Source organism: Atractosteus spatula, chromosome 6 (genome assembly GCF_055471065.1).
Source record: "Atractosteus spatula isolate fAtrSpa1 chromosome 6, fAtrSpa1.hap1, whole genome shotgun sequence".
NCBI classification, from domain to species: domain Eukaryota; kingdom Metazoa; phylum Chordata; class Actinopteri; order Semionotiformes; family Lepisosteidae; genus Atractosteus; species Atractosteus spatula.
The window spans coordinates 51,853,145-51,870,882 of NC_142711.1; the positions used below are offsets into that span (position 1 = coordinate 51,853,145).

At 35.7% G+C, this 17,738-nt stretch overlaps 1 protein-coding gene across 6 annotated transcripts in view; it reads left to right on the plus strand.

Annotated features, from left to right (window-relative positions):
* LOC148833028 (disco-interacting protein 2 homolog C) overlaps positions 1-17,738 on the plus strand; it is a 224,110-nt gene that overhangs the window by 189,066 nt on the left and 17,306 nt on the right. For all 6 annotated transcript variants that reach the window (XM_088918309.1, XM_088918303.1, XM_088918305.1 and 3 more), the window contains 7 exons: positions 7,728-7,808; positions 9,023-9,146; positions 9,854-9,975; positions 11,094-11,205; positions 11,815-11,924; positions 14,752-14,882; positions 17,399-17,567. In XM_088918309.1, the coding sequence (XP_088774435.1) occupies positions 7,728-7,808; positions 9,023-9,146; positions 9,854-9,975; positions 11,094-11,205; positions 11,815-11,924; positions 14,752-14,882; positions 17,399-17,567 (849 nt within the window). The remainder of the gene's footprint in view (positions 1-7,727; positions 7,809-9,022; positions 9,147-9,853; positions 9,976-11,093; positions 11,206-11,814; positions 11,925-14,751; positions 14,883-17,398; positions 17,568-17,738) is intronic.

Genomic DNA, 17,738 nt, shown 5'->3' on the forward strand with positions numbered 1-17,738 from the left:
AAATTAAACTGTGCAATGAGTGCTTGCAATCAGTAGCTCATTCCATGTTTAATTTGCCGTAGTTGTTTCCATAAGTTGCATTTGCATACGTCTTTTATGAAGCCTAGCTGTTTTGTCATTTAATTCATTTCCTTCATAATAATCTGCTTCCTTTGATCAAAGGGATCAGACTCATGAACCCAGATTAAATGAAATCTTCAAATCATGCTCCCTTACAAACTACAAAGTCAGTACTTTGTTTGCTAGGAGTTGCTTCCTTGCTCTCAATGGAAACCTATGCAATCCAGTACTAGGTTTGAAATTTGTCACTGGCTGCTGAGTTGAAGGTTACATTTAATTATTCTGTTGTTTTTCATTCTAGTTTAAATTGGATGCACTGGATTCATTTGATTATGATCACCTCCTTCAACATCCTTTGCCCATTGGGTGATAGGGAAGTAGGCTTGTTTAAACCAGATGGAAGTATATATACATTTGCCTTGGCATAACTATCTTATTGTCCAATCATGGTCTTGGAGAACCACACACCTGCTGGTTTTTTATTCCCGGCATGTTCTCAATTACAAAAGCGGGCCTTTATTTGAAATAATACAGAGTAATATAAGAGTAATTTTAACTGTTTTTAGCTGTTGCCTTTTTAACTATTGCATTATTGCAATTACAAAAAAAAACATTTGATTAAAAAAACAAAACTCATAAATATTCCAATCAAGCAACTTGTTAGTTCAATTAAGGCTTCAATTAGGTAACTAAGATCAGCTGGAATGAAAACCAGCAAGTGTTTCGTCCTCTAGGATCAAAGGTGAGAACCCCTAGTCCACATGTTTAACTGTGAGTGAATAGCAGTTTGATTTCACACACATAGTCTCTAGTTATTATGCCATGCATCTGTAGTTTCTTAATAAGTAAATAAAAAATACAGGTACCCTCCCAGTTATGTAAGAGTTACATTCCGCACAACTTTAACTACGTACATCAAAATGTTCTTAATTTGGAACACATGCTTATACAGTTTGTTCAGACTTAAAACTGTTTTCATTATCATCATTATTACATAACTGTAGTAATACAACATTACAGTATTACAATATCATTACAGAGCTGTGGTAGCTCAGATGGCAAGGGCGTCTGGCTCTCCTGACTGGAAGGTCTGGGGTTCAATCCCAGGTAAGGGCAAGCGATGGAGCTTGCTCTAATTCCTGCCAGAATTAGGTCCACACAGGTCCACTCAGCCTGGTTAATCCTTTCAGGGGTGATAGGCTGGCCGGAGCATGATGCTGACCACATCACCTCCACTTCCAGTGTCGGATGGTTGAGAAAAATGGTGGCCCTTTCCCCCCCATTCCCCCATGGGCCTTTATGGCCTAACAAGGGGACCTTACCTACCTACCTACAGTATCATTACAGTAAACAAGATAATATTATAGTCTTCTGCCCCCCTGCTGACGGACAGCTGGGACAGTTCTTTAACCTTCTCCCTCTTAGAGTTAGAGCTCCTCCTGGGGTGTTAGTGAATGCGACACTCTTTCTCTTTCTCAGCCCCTCTCTGGCACTGGCATGCACCTGTTAATTATTAAATAGAGTAAACCCCTGTGCGCCGTCAATCCTCCTGTCCTGCTTCTGCTTCTTCTCACAAACACACATTGTAAGGAGAAAACCACTGTAGTCTTTAATAATATAGTTGTGGCTCATGCAAAAAGCATTGCAAAAAATATGTAATGTGGAACTTCATATGCCTTAATTCGTGGTGTTGTTTTGTATTTCACATCACTAGAATGTTTTTCAGTCCTTACTGAAAAAGGTAGAACTGCAAATACAAAATGGAAATCATTCCAGACAACACTTAACAACGTGTAAGAGAAAATACCAATGTGAGGATGGAGGTCACAAATTTGTATTTATGTAATTCGGGTACCTGTAATCTTTTTTTTTTTTAATTTTTGGAGCTTAGGTGATGGAATCTCATCATTTGAAAGACGGAGCATGAACTGTGTTATTACTGTGTGTTATTCTTGATTATGATAATAAATGAGTTCAATTTCCAAACTGTGGACATTATTATATAGCAAATTGATAGGTTAGAGTTTTAGTCATTCATCCTGAATGTACAAGCAGGTTCTTGGATAACTGCCTGAATCATGATCACAGGCTGCTGTCTTTTAAATTTGTGTCTCATGAGAAAGAAAAGAACTACCTTCTTTCCCATCATTATTTCATGCCTTCATCTGCCATCGTCTGTATTTTCTGCTTCTATATACCAGTGTCTTTTTGATATTCGGCCTTTAGTTATAACTTATCTCTTCTTTTATATGGTTGGTTTAAATACATGAATTTAAGCATCAGAAGTAGACAGACTTAACTGCCAATGGTATGTATTATAATATTGAGAATGATAATATTATAATCCATTCACACTTTTTATTTAGCACAGTGCCTCAAATTAGAAATAATAATCTTGGTCAAATTAAAAATTACCCTAAAGTGACTTTAAAGGAAATGTAAAAATGCAATCTAAAATAATTACAGCTTTATAAAGCGTGCTGCATATTCATGTTGTTCATCTGCCAGACATCTTATAAAAGATGGGATTATTTATTCTCACTTTCTAAAAGTTGAAATCTCATCAATTGTCACGTCAGTCTGTGATGTACATGGGCTAATCATCTGGACATAATGAGACAAGACAGCTACAGAGAATAACTGATAATACTTTTAGATTACACCAGTTTATATTTGAAAGGTTTCAATTGAAAGCTTATAAAGTAATGGATGTGGCATATTTCAATTGTTTATTGGGCTGCAATGAAATTGATTTCAAGAGTACATGCAAGATGGTAAATTCTGTAGGTATGCCTTAAATTCAATCTGTACGATTATTTTTTTATTATTGTTGCTGTTTTTTATTCTCTGACTCATATAGCCCACTCTGCTTCTTCATGATTATCTTTAAAAAACTCCTTCCCCCATGACACACATACAGGCATATTCACCCTTTCGCACATGTGTGCCATGTGTCATACTGCTGGTTCAACAGGCAGAACTATGTTTGTACATAGTGTACATACCTTCACTATACCACCCTCCACTGTGCTGCTTCTGATACCATACAGTTTAACCATTGAGCATCTGCATGTGTTTGAAAATCAGGCCCTCTGTGTGAGTGGATTTTTAAATTCTTATTCTTGTTTGTTGTTGTAAACAATAAAGTATATTTGTTAGTAATTCTGCTGGATGTATAATAACATAATGCTTTTTCTAGGTTATGCAAGGCCATCATGATATATTAACATTTTAAAGAGCAAAGAAAATTAAAAAGGCATATACAGTATACAGTAGAAGCTTTTGAAAAGGGTGAGGGAGAAAATGGCACACATAATATCTAGTTCTGATGGCAAATTTGGTATGTATCTGTGTATTATACTCTGTAATCTTGTATTGCAAAATGTTCATTTTTTATATTTTTCCTGCTCTCTCTCTCTTCATCGCTCAGCCTGTAGTACTGAGGCAATTAATGATTTTATAGTTATGTTTTGTAATGCAGCTCTCAGAGGGCTTAACTGTTTAATGTGTAAACAGCAAATCTGCATCTTCATAGCAATCTGAGACATTACATGAGGGGGGAATTTGTTAATGCACGTAGAAAGTACTGTATATTAGTAAAATAACACCCTGTCTGTAGAAAGGCTCATCCTTTTAAGGGTGACCAAGTGGGTTTGAATCTAAGCTGTGTCTTTGCCAGTTGTGATCATTATGTTAAGTAAATGGCACCCAACTGCTACAGTCTTACTCTCCAGTAACTCTACAGTGTGAAAATGCATGGACAGCATCACTAAGCACATTTTTTATATTTGAATGTTGCCTTCTTCTGTCCTGATTGGTGAGATGGTTGCTAGAGTTACCCATGTCTGAAGCACTTTTCTTTTTTACACAAAAGCATGCAGGAGTTTAGAATGAGCTGCTCAGTCATGTTGTCAAAGCCGATACCCTGCCTTCTTTGAAGAAGAAGCAGGATGAGACCAACGGACCACCTGACTTCATAGCAACCAAACAAGCTAGTAGCCTTTTAATGTGTTATTATCATTTTTTTGTGATTAAATTGTTTAGCTGACTGTTTTCCCCAAAGCAACTTAACATCTGTATGTTTCCATTTACTTAGCAGGCTATTTTATCAGAGCAATCTACAGTAGGTCAAGTATCTTGTACAAGCGGGGTACAGTTGTAACCCTCCTAAGATTTGGGCCCAAAACCTCCAATTACAAGCCTAAGGTCCCAAGCACTCCTCTAGAATGCTTTATATTCTTAACATTGAATGCTATCTAACAGTTCCAGATTGTTAGGTGTACAGTAAAAGAAGAAATTAAATTTCCTGGCCCCAAGGGGTTGAGAGTAATGGTGGGTGAAAGACAGATCCTCAAGGCAACTACTGTATTTACTGTAGATATAAACATGATATTCTGTTGCTGAACTTATAGAAAGTCATTTTCACATAGTTCCAGCAGGGCTAAGCAATTGTGCTACAGTGGGTTAATAACAAAACAAGAGTAGAATAATAAAATGTCCATTCATTAACTTCGATGCATTAATACAGGCAATGTCTGCTCATACATATTCCTTTTGTTGTTAATCCTACTAATGTTCCACAGAAAAGAAGCTCAGTTCAGGCCTCTTGAGTTCTGGTTTAGGCAAGTAGCAACATCTGAGATGTATGAAGCATATTTCCATGTGAAAGCAATGTCTTAAATAATTTTGAAAATTACAATTCAGAATAGGTAACTATGTCCTAAAAAAGCAATATATGAGCAATAAAGCTACTGTAGTCTTTTTGTCATTGTCTTAAATCTGTATATAATGATTTATAGTGGGTGTGTTGGGAACATTTGTGTTAGAAATGTTCTAAAAACATAATTATGCCTCATATTTTTATCCCTCTATATTATCCGGGTTTTGGTTTTCTCTGTTCCTTAAGTAATTTGATTTACAGTAATGTTCAACTGGATGTGAGGCTATCTTTCTCTCCCATTGTAGCTTCCAGCTATAAGAGAAAAGGTTTTATTAACCAGAGCTGAGACATTCTTTGCACAGGATGCCATTTTTGTGTCAGGACTTGAATGTCTGACTGCAGTTTCAAACAAAACCTATTTGCACATGGATTTAGATACAGTGTTCAAATTATTTCACCAAAATAAGAAAAATTGTTAGACACATTTTGGCCTGTTTCTTGGTCCATGTCCAAATTTCAGGCTGCACCTGACAGCCAATACCATTTATTAGGTTTTGGATGGAGAAGAGCTGCCTTTTACTGTGCCTCTCATTCTACCATAATTTGGTAGTCCAAGATGCTTTATTTTACAGTCCCATTTGCCTTGATAAGGTCAGTTAATTGATCCTAAATTCATTTTTTTTCTTTTTAACAGTTGAAGCTTTTACTTCAAACAATCTAATGGTCTTAGACTGCTACTGTAAGTTCTTGAGTACAGAATATGAGCTTTCTTTGTTTTTCTTTACAGCTATCTGGAAGGCCACATAAAATTGCTACAGCACATGCCTTCACTGTTTTTGGTTGTTGGAAATGTATCAGTAATTTATTGTTAACTGAATCATGTCAGTACAAGAAAACTTAAAATTTCTTGATCCTGCCAATCCTTTTATGAATAAGAAAAAAACACTGTGCAATGTACTGTATAAATGGGACAATTGGGTAATACTGTCGAAGCAATTATTCCGCATTGGGTTGGGATGGAATAAAGCTCAGAAGGCTCTGAGCAAAGAAGTGTTCTTTGTATGTGGTGGTGAGTATTGTATCCATTTCTCAGACTAAATTCTATGTTTGAGAGGGAAGTACCTCTGTTCTAGTAGGGTGCATTAGAAAGTTAAATATTGTCTTCAGTGTTTAATTATCCCATTTACAGTCAAACAGGTAAAAATAAGTTTCTGGAAAAAAAAACTGTGATCCAGGACACAACAGATCCTGGACTATTCAGTCCTTATGCCATATATTTGTACTGTAGTCTTGTTTCAAAATGACTATAAGTACATTACTGGTGTACTAGTTATATTTTTAGAACTGGAAGTTGGAAAAATGAAGTAAAAGGACAAGAGTGTGGTCACGATTACTTTGTGAAAACAGAATACAATATTGAATGTAGTAACAGAACATATTATTCAAAAATTGTATTCATTTGTTGCTTTAAAATAAACTAGATCGAGCATTTATAACACTTGGGCATAACCCTTGCTGTAAAAAATAACAGGGTTTTAAAATAACACATAGAGCCCGATTTTGATTGTGCAGATTTTTATGTCTGTTACACATTCAATGTTAGGATGGATCAGCATGCTAAACTGCCATTGGGCTTCAGTCATGTTTCTACCTCAAGTGAATCAGCAGGGACCACTCACGTTGTGGCTGCAGACTGACTGATGTTTTTTTTTTCTACACATTGAGCCCACTCTTGCAATACAGAAAAATCAGGAATCCAATAATGGAGAATATCTTCCACGTTTTCAAAGAAATGTTGTGCATGGAGCCGTGAAACAGCCATTAAAAGAACCAATATTCCCATGTTGATTCTTTTGTTTTATTTTTCACAGTTCCCTATGTTTTAAATTGTGAAGTCAAACATGATTTCTTGCAAGCTTGTTGAGTTTCTAATATGTAACATATTTACTAAAGGCAAACACCACAATAACACATATTTTACCATATTATTTTTTAAATAATATGTCATTCATCATGTTTATTTATTGGTTATATTTACAGGCTTTACCTCAAGCATATTTTTTATCTACAGGTTTGAAATGGAACGTGTTCTTCCATTGGTCCATATTAACTTCACTCAGTATTTCTGACTCCGAGTCCACATATATACATATTTGTAAAATAAAATATTCTGTGGGTGCGTACCCGCATAATTTAGAATAATATTTTACAACTGGAAATAAATTACAGCTGAAGAATAGCAATTTAAACCTCTGAGTCAAATATGAGAAAGTCCTTGATACACGTATGCTGAATGTTTAATGAATGAAGTCCTGTTGGTTTCACTGATATGCTTCTTTTTGAATTTTTCTACCACAAGTTTAGAAAAAAATATTCTAATTACTCTTGAAAAATCAGGAAGCGTGAGAAACTTTGCATTATAAAAACAATGATAACACTACTCTGTCTAAACAAATATGATGTGGAACATTGTCAAATGCTGCCAAATTAAAAAAAATAATTTAATAAAAAATTATTTTAGTTAAAATTGAACTTTAATGTAATCAACCCCTAATTAGCATAATAAATTGTCAAGAATGATTAGAGAAAACAGAAGACAAATAATTTTGTTTCCTGCTCTGAAAGGCATTGTGTTATTGCTTTTCTTCATTACATTTGTTCTTTCAAATGCATTACTGCCCTAATTGATTATTATTTTTTTAAAATTGACATGATTATGATCTGAATAAAATTAACATAACTTCAGATGAAATGTGGTATTCTGGGGGAAAGTCCAGTTTTCAGATCGAAGGACAAGTACTGTACACGTACTGTAACTTAATCTGTCTTTTGTGTGGTTTCCTTCCTGAAGACAGTTTGAAAAATGGAGATCTTTAGGGATGTTGATGTCAATATCTCTCTTTGTGCTACTAATACCAAAATCTACAGCTTATGGAAAAGCTATAAAATACTGTCTTGTTTGTCTTTGGTCATTCAACTGGAGACTTTGTCTTTTTCGTTTCTTTAGTTCCTCTTCCTCTCTGAGGTACTACAGTGGAGAGCACAGACCACTCCTGATCACGTTTTGTACACACTGCTCAACTCACGGGTGAGAGCCTGTTTGCAGTATTCTTTGTTCTGCACTGGATCACAAAAGGGCATTGAGAACTGAATGCAGTTAAAAGACAAAACTGCAGTATCATAGTTTGTGGGGGATGGTCAATTGGTTTAGTACTTAAGACTTTTTACTTTTAAATCTTTACTTTTGTCCTTTTCAGAAAAACAAATCTGCTCTGTTGTTTTGCAGGTGTTGAAATCTATAACAGTGTTTTTTAGGACATTTTAGGGAAAAAAGGTCTATGGTTTGAGTTTTACAGCACTAGAATCTATTGGATTAATTTATTGTGTTGAGTTACAGTTTAATTCCTTAAAGCTTTCAATGCTACAGTATGAAAGTCCAGAACATATTTTTGTTTTACGTACATAAGGAAAGGTTAGGTCTATTTGACAGAGTATATGCTTTATCATTGACTTTGTCTCAGAATCTCAAAACAGCAGCTGCCAGCACAGTCAACAGATATTTTCAGTATTTAGTGTTTAATTTTGCTTTGGAGAGTTGAATGAGTCCAGCTGTAAAGTGCAGTATAGTACTTTTTAGAACCTATGGCTATTTCAGTGAAATATTAAGTTTTATTTTTATTGTTGTTTATATTAAATATAATTTGAAAGAAATGTTGTTCAAAAACATAACTGGTAATATAATGTAATCAAATACTTTTCTTTGTATTTGACTTTTGCTTTGTTTTGCCTCTGGAAGTATAATAATGTTACATATTACATACTATCTTACATACTGTATGTACTTTTTTGGCGGCTTGTCAAGCACTTGAACACAACTGGACTAAAAATACATTTTGGGTAGCTACCTTACTGAGAACATTAAAATCGCATTCTTTAAACTTAAAACAATGCAGATACTGTATGTGTAGAGTTCTGTATGACACCGCCTGTTAAGTTTTCTCACAATTCTTTCATAAGGATAAAAGGGACAGTTGAAAGAAAATCATTATTTACTGTATATAAGGTTTTCTGTTTCACATTAAACAATTAGGTTTTCTTTTTTAATATTCCACAGTTCCTAGAATATTTTGTTAGCAACAAACAGTTCTGAAAATGAATGGAATTAAATCTTTAACCGTTAAAAACAAAATGAAAATTTGAACCAATTAACAATTAGCATGCTTAGTCTTCCTGGGTGCATTCTGTCTGCATTGCTATAACAGGTACTCTGTACTTAAGGTATTGGTCTTCTGTGTAACACAGGGAACAATATCCAGCTCCTTGACTTGCCTTCAGCTCCACAAGCGAGCAGAGAAGATTGCAGCAATGCTGGCAGAACGGGGTCACTTGCAGGATGGAGATCACGTTGCTCTGGTCTATCCCCCAGGTAGGTCAGGCCCTGAACCTGTTAGCAACTCATCAGAACAGCTCTCACAACACATGGGTCCTGGTCCTGAATACATGTTAATAATGAATAATTCCTTACAGTTATATAGAGCTTTTCTGGACACTACACTCAAAGCGCTTTACAGATAGTGGGGACTCCTCTCCACCACCAATGTGTAGCCCTCACCTCGATCATCTTATTTTCCTTTGTGCTATCATTTTAAAGCTTAGGCCTCTCAAACCGAAAGGGAAAATTTTTCATATAGTTTTTTTTAATTGCTTGAGAATGCGTCCACTTTAATTGGGAGTTACTGTTGGATCAGTGTGACTTCTGTCACCCTCTTCAACATGCGCACAGGGATTTTCGTATTTTTACAAGCTTTTGGAAGACAGGAGAGAGAGCGATACACTTGATTCAGGCGAGGGACAGGCTCCAAGGATGAATTATAGACTGAGACTCCATCAGAATGTCATGGCTAAAGGACTATTCAAAGAGACATGTATCCATAATGAAAGGACTCGGCGAAGCACAGCGAATGTCGACAAGGGGATAAAGGCAGCATTCAAAAAACAGGTTTAAAGCTACACACTCATTTACACCTTCTTGTGAATAATATTTTTTTCCTACTCTGTCTTGTTGTTATAAGGTTTGATTAGTTGTGGTTGCAGATTAAGAATGAGAATTTTTCTCTTGTGTCCTTCATGCAGGAATAGACCTGATCGCAGCGTTTTATGGATGTCTGTATGCAGGCTGTGTGCCAATAACAGTGCGACCTCCGCATCCTCAGAACATAGCCACTACCCTGCCCACTGTAAAGATGATTGTGGAGGTTAGTTAATGGTCTGCAAGGTAATGTGTTGTAAAAGCAGTGTACTCCAGCAATTGTTTTGGTAAAAGCCTAGTGAGCCCAGTCTAGCTTTTACAGCACTGTAATTTTGAACAGAAGACTGCGACAAGCAAAACAATAAAGCTGCTTGTGTGGGATATTATATATATAGAAATGTCAGTGGTTTAACATCGATTTTTATAGCATTTGTTTTAGATTTAAAAAATATCCAATATGTCAGACATATATTTCATTATTGCATTTGCATTAGCCCGGTTCAAACTACATTAAATGCTCAGCACTTCTTTTGAATTGTACACCCTTTTTTCAATAATTACATTTTTAGCTATTATGCTAGATTCAGTGCCCATTGTCACAACCCTATTTATCCCTATTAAAGCTAGATGTGGGTCTTCAGGCAGATCATTAGTTTTAAAAGGATAGTGTTCTTGCTTCATTGAACATAGAATCAGCAAGTCAAGAGACCAAACCTATCAGGGTTTCACTTAGTTTATCAGGTAAAAAAAGTACTATGATTTTAATGGGTTTTTTGTTGTTCTTGCTGAAGCTGAGCATTTTTCATTACCAAAGACAAAATATGTTCTGGATTAGATGTCTAAGTAATATCAGAGTATGGTTTAATTTGAAATTAAAAGAAGAATGTCATAGAATTGCTAGAAAATATTGATTGTGCAGTCTCTGTATACATCATGTAGGAGAAGGTAATAAGTGTTTTTTCTATAGTTCCATACCATTTTATAAATTACAGTACCACTAAGTCATAAAACTTTTAATAACACTGTCTAATCTTATAACTAATTAGTTTAGAAAGCTTGGTACTAAAACTTTGAGAGAAAAAGTGAGCTCTTGTTCATTGCTGTTTTTTTCTTTTTGTTAAGGTCTTTTTTTACTAACATAAACGTTTGAGGTGTGTGTCTGCTCTGAAATATTGTACACAAAACAATAATGCTATTATTTTATCACCCAGTATTTCAGTAGCTGTTTTATTTCTGAGGAATATTTAGAGAAAACATAGCCAACACCATATACAGTACATTGTACTACGACACATCTGGAAGATCATAGAGATTCAGGATTCTGTGCGGTTTGTTCCTTCTCAGGTCAGCAGATCAGCCTGTATCATGACAACGCAGGTGATATGTAAACTGCTGAGGTCAAGAGAAGCATCAGCTGCAGTTGACGTCAGGACGTGGCCCCCAGTGTTGGACACAGGTGGGAGGATAGATTGTGAAGACCCAGATTACTAATAGGTTTCCTAGTGCCAAGCCAGTCTGAGGCTCATAAATATCCTCCCCCAATTCATCTCTTCTGGCCACGCAGTACTTGTGTCGTTTCAGTTACATCCTTCATATTTCTCTTTTTATGCCTGGAATTGTCAAAACATTAGCAATGTATATACAGATATACGTGTCTTCCAACATACAAACTACCTTTACCCTTTTCAACAGTCCAAAGGCACAGTGCAGAGAGACAGAGATAACCCAAGCATCCAACACACATCTTTGGACTAAACCGATATCCAGGAAAAAGGCCTTTACTCACCGAACAGTTTGAAAGCCCCTGAATAGATAATATTTTTCAGTTTAACTAATAATGGAGTGTTTGATATTTGAAAGGAAAAGGCTAAGATTTAACAGGGAATATTCTGCTTTTTGACTCACACCAAAGAAAAAGATGCTTGATACGAACTAAAGGGCGTAAGACATACACTGTGAAAGTCAGGTGGAATCTGATGGAAGTCCTATAAAAAGAAAAGGTGTTACAAAAAAGTTGAATTTTCCTAAAGAAGTTACGTGGCTTTTTTTTTTCACCCCCACTCAGATGATTTGCCAAAGAAAAGGCCTCCTCAGCTCTATAAACCCTCCAATCCGGACGCCTTGGCCTACTTGGATTTCAGCGTGTCCACAACAGGAATGCTTGCGGGAGTCAAGGTTAGTTGTTCAAGAAAAAGAGCCCTGTTGTTTGCGAGGTGGAAGCATTTCTCATATCAGTGTTCAATAAATACACAAATGAATTGTTGCTGAACCAGTTGTTCTTCTATAGGAAGCATTCAGCTGTCCTTACTTTAGCACCTGTCTTTGTTTACAGTTAGAAACAGAGTCCCATTCATCGTGCCTTGTATAGGTAAGGAGAAGGATGAATAACTGAATAAAAACACATACCTTCTAAACTTCATAGAAGTCTTACCAATTATTACTATTATTACAAGGCATAATCTCTGACTGTACAGATTTAGCTTTTATGATACCAATTTTAATACCTGGTACCGAAACCCTGCAAACGTATTGTGTGTGCTTTGAATGGCATTTTAACTTCAGTTAACACAAAAACAAAATGCCCTTTCCCACTTTATTTTACGTCATTAAGAAAAGTTTGATGATTTAGGATGACGTCTACTCAGTGTATTTACTGTAAATATAAATCAAGCTTTTCAGGTCATCGTTAGAGGTCTGGACAAAATAATGAGGTCACTACCTGATTTTCAGTTCTACTTTGGTGATAAAAACTGTTTGAATCCTAGTGAAAGCAGTTATTTTGTAAGAGCTGGAACTGACAGAAAAAATGCATTTATCAAGATTTAGGGACATACAGTATAGCTCCTTCTGTAGCATGGCAGTTAGCAGTTCTAGCACTTGGCCTCACAAGTCAAGGGTGCTGGGTTTAATTGTGCTGACTGGTTTCCCCATGTTTATCTGAGATACTCTGGGTTCTTCCCATCTCCCAAAGAGATGCAGACAAGATTTATTAATTACACTAAAATTGATCAAATTTGTTTGTGGGGGTGGATAAAAGCCCATTATTAAATCCCTTAAATTAATAGAAAGGTAGGGGGAATAAATATTTGGGGAGTTTGATACCAGTGCAGCAAATATTGGATCTTGCTCTTGCTTGCTTAAGTCACCTCCTCTCATTCATGACCTTTCTGCTATTGTAAATGATTTAGGTCTGGGTTTGTACTGATTACAATAGTAAATGTCTAAACTGTAGCAGCTATTATATAAATTAAATTTCTCTGAAATTGCACAATAATTTAAATTATCAAGCAGTCCAAACAAACTCATCATCTATTCTCAGAGTCATTAAGAACACAGCAAGTGCTCTTGATTCCAATATTTATTTGTAACTTACTAAATACCTCTCAGTGTATTAGTTGTGCAGTATTACAGGTTGTGGCTGCTTAATTCACACTGAATTTGGTGAGTGCTTATATCTTTCTAAAAAAAGAATCATTCTGTTTTGCTTTTTGTTACTTTAGAATGTGGCTTAGTCATCCGAGCTTGTACTAGGGGTTCTAACACTTCCAGATAAGACTTCTCCTCAAAGCTCCTTAGAGGTTGCTATGTTTAAACAAGGACAGGCCTTGTTTACATGAAGGCATTGTAAAAAATAATCCTTTTGTTGAGACATACAGTGCCCCCATCTCACATTCTGTTGGGGAATGTGAGATGCTTTGTGGAATCACCTAATGAAAATTAGACTTCACTTTTAAGCAAGCAAATCTTTTAACTAGCAGATAATAGCTGTTTTCACCAAACAAGAAGAGCATTTTTGTTTTTGTAAGTAAATACTCACTGTTACTAGGAGAAGCTACAATTACATGTCATTGATTTCAGTCCATCAAATCTCCTAAAAATATCAGTCTTTTGAGACAGAGTTATTGTGCCACACAGTTCAGGTGATGGAAAAACAAGATCTTTAAAGCTCTCCTTAAAATTCTTGAATGAAAGACTTTAGCTTCATGCTGATTATTATTACATGAGCCCAGATTTACTATATATCATTTTTCAAGAACATACCAATCTATAACCTTAAATTCTTAACTTTTTTTTTATTTTTTAATAAAAAGATGAGGTGCAATTTTCTGAATAGGTGATTTTTTCAAAATTTCTTAATAGGTTTAATTTACTGAGATGATAAGGTCTTGTTTAAAACCTGATGCCCTTTGAATTGCTGTTTATTATTTTATTTACCAAGTTATGCTATTTTCTACAACAATACAGGATTGTTAACATATTGAAAAAACTTGGAAAGACAAATTTTGTTTACAAAAGATATTAGGTATAAGGAAGAGTTTTACTCCATAAAGGGACAAAACAATTCCTCTGTTCCTCTGTTTTAAATAACTGCTTAGTCAAATACAGGGCTGAGTTAAGGTAGAAGGTGTAAGATGAATACAGTACACCCTGGAACGCCTCCCATCTCAGGGTATAATGCACATATAGCTTTTTTTTCAATAAATCACTGAATTCTTAACATTTTTGTTGGTATTTTTCTGAAGTAATGTTATACGTAGTTACAGTGCAATATTAGAAAGGGTTATGGGTATCCTTTTAAGATTGTTACATGAGAAAACATCTCTTAAACACACTGTGGTTCCCTTTTCAGGCAAGAATCAATGAAATCTGAAAGTACAGAACAAACTTTCAAACACAATTTGAGGAACTTCCCTCAAAACAGATCTTTCTGAACTTTGTGGTAGAATAAGCTGCTAAACAGCAAAACAGAAACCACTTACTTCTTCTAATTCTCGCCCTTTCAGGTGTTTTAGTGCCTTATGGGCACATGCATAAGAACATAGTGGAGGTCCCAGATCAGAGGAGGACTTTCGGCCCATCTTAGCAGTTAGTTGCTAATTGACATCCACCATATTGGAACAGAATTTTCAATGCTTTGAGTGGCCTATGTACAGGGGTATGCATGTGGGTGTACTACTTTTTTCTTCAGGAGTGATGTTGAAACTTGTTTTCTTCTGTGCAGATGTCTCACACAGCCACCAGTGCCTTCTGCCGTTCAATCAAGCTACAGTGTGAACTTTACCCCTCTCGAGAGGTCGCTATCTGTCTAGATCCTTACTGTGGCCTGGGCTTTGTTCTGTGGTGTCTCTGCAGGTAAGCTGATCTTTTAGATGGTCAATATTTTAATTAATCTTCTATCAAAGACTTTAGGCTTCACTGTTGTGGACTTTTAAGCAAAATTAGACTGGATCACAGTCACATGGGAATTCTGTTTTGTGACTGCCTTTTTGTGTTAAGAATGAATTGCAAAAAACAAAAGTCTGGAAGCAGTTCCAAATACATTCAGCAGACTTTTTGTGAATCTTTTGCATTATTCATTTTGTCTTAAAAGAGTTTAAGAGGTGTTTGAAAACATATGCTTTTTATAGAATTGTGTTACTATCTGAAGACATAAGTTCACAGAGACCGACCGGTATGTGTTTGAATAAGAATTCTCTATAATGAATAACTAAGAAACCAAAACACTTTAATCTCAACAAACATTAATGCTTTGCCATGAAAAACAATGAAAAGCATTGCGTAACAACATGTTAGATTTTGTGGACAAAAAAGTATTCTAAAGTTAATGTTCTACTGTTAAACACCAGCTGAATTTACTTTGCATTTTTTAAGTGTATGAAAACATGTCGAATATAAAATAGATTAAACCTGATTTTTGACAGCATGAGAACAGCCAGCTTTTGGAAAATAAGCTATAATTTTTCAGTTATTTATTATTCCCTTGCTCATCAGGCAGATGGCAAAGCAACGTCATGAGAACTGTCACTCTTTAGCGTCTTAGGTCACTAGGTTTCATTTTCCTCACAGGTTGTATTATGAGGTATAATTCTGACTAAGCTGAGTATGTGAATTGCACTTCAAGATTAATCACTAGCTCTTGGAAGGATCCTACAGAGGTATTACATACTGTATTATATTAATCCTTTATATAGAATATGTATACTACAAAATGCAAAGCAAAAAACATGGTAGATACACAAATACCATATACAATATTATGTATATAATATGTACTGTATATATTAGCTGAATTTGGGTACTGCAGTTCAACATGAATTGTTACACAATGGAAGTAATGTTGTAAAATACAGAGCTCTTCCATTGTGGGGAAAAAAGCAGTGATTACACAGACAAAACATTTAAAGTGCATTCCAAAAATACTAGAATTAGGGTTTTCAGTTTGATATTAGAATAAACTCTAATAGTGATTATTTCTCATGCAAAAAACATCAGTGATGAATACAGTTCCCCAGTATTATTTTAATAAATTCAGTTCTTTGTTTGGATTCACTAAACAAATCAAACATTTTGAAGGAGCAAACATATTCAGCCAGTTGTCCGACAGGTAATTTAGAAATCTGCCTCACTTCATTGAACACTTAATTGTTCAGAATCCAAAGTGGAAAATATACCTTTCTGGAAAGAACAACAGGCAATCGCAAACGCTATCAAAGCCATCGCATAGACATTGAGTGTACCAAAATCAACAATTTGGAGTATGTAGAAGAAGCAAACTGCAGATATGATTACCGGTCAGCCAAACCTGGGTTGGCCAAGAAAAACATCTGCCCTCAGTGACTTAAAAATTAAACAAAAAATCACAGCTGTCAATTAAAAACCTTAAAACAACTGATTTTGAAATTACCAACAACCTTCAGAATGCAGGAGTGATGGTATCAAAACACACAGTTTGGAGAAGGCATCAGAAGTGCAAAGGTAACACTGCAAGATGTAAACCTCTCATCAACACCACGAACAGAAAGGCCAGATTAAAATGTGCAGAGAAATAGGGAGATGTGAAACGAAATGTTATAGATGGGAGAGACCACGATTAACCCTTGCCAACGAGCGAAGGTGTGGAGAAGGAAATGAACTGCAGATGCTCCAATGAGGATCATGGTAAAGGTACAGTAGTACCATAGCCTCACCAAGACATTGTGGAACTGGCTCACTCAGCCGTCGTGATGATGTAACTGATGATGGCATGCAGTAGAATGAATTCTGAACTTTTCAAAAAACATTTTGTCTGCTTACATAGAAGAAAATGCTTCCATGCTTGCTGGAAATTTCTTTAGCATGCAGGATCATAATAAAGTCAATGCAGCTGAACAGTTCATCATGAGGAACAAGTGGAACATCTTGGACAATCTCCAAAACTAAATCCTTATTAAGCATGCACTTTACACAACGATGAAAGAATAAGTTAAAACACCCAAGACTAGGCAAGAACTCAAAAAAGCTTGAAGCAAAGAATTTTGTAAAGCATCTTAAAATTAGTTTGTTAAACTCACTGGGCTATGTATGGCAATGTTTATTTTGACGTAGTAGAACGTTAGAAAACTGGAATAAAAACAGATAAGATTCTGTGATGCATGGAGCCAAAACTGAATTGCTTCTTTTTGGCCTCATGAACCTTTTCTTGGTGAAGGGACAAAAGGTAAGAGAAATATGACATTAGAAGTCTAACTGAATTCCAAAAAATAAGCAGAAACCTGACAGTTTCACTCTAGCTGCTTTTTCTTCTAGTTTCACACAGCTCATTTGCTCATTTCCTAAAATACATGGTTGTAATACATTTGTTTTTTGTGTTCTTCTTCCCTCCTGTGAAGTGTGTATTCAGGGCACCAGTCCATCCTCATCCCTCCCTCAGAGCTGGAGACAAACCCAGCACTGTGGCTTCTTGCAGTCAGTCAGTACAAAGTGCGGGACACATTCTGTTCATACTCTGTGATGGAGCTGTGTACCAAGGGACTGGGCCTTCAAACAGAATCACTCAAGGTACCAGGTTTTTGCTGTTTAAGAACATAAGAGCCTGATATGTTTACAAACAAATGGAGATCATTGACCAATCTAGCTCATTAGCTTGGTAATCGATCCAAGGATGCTAACTGTTTATTTTAAGAAGCCATGATATGATTGAGAGATATTATTACAGCACCCCTCCCCTCT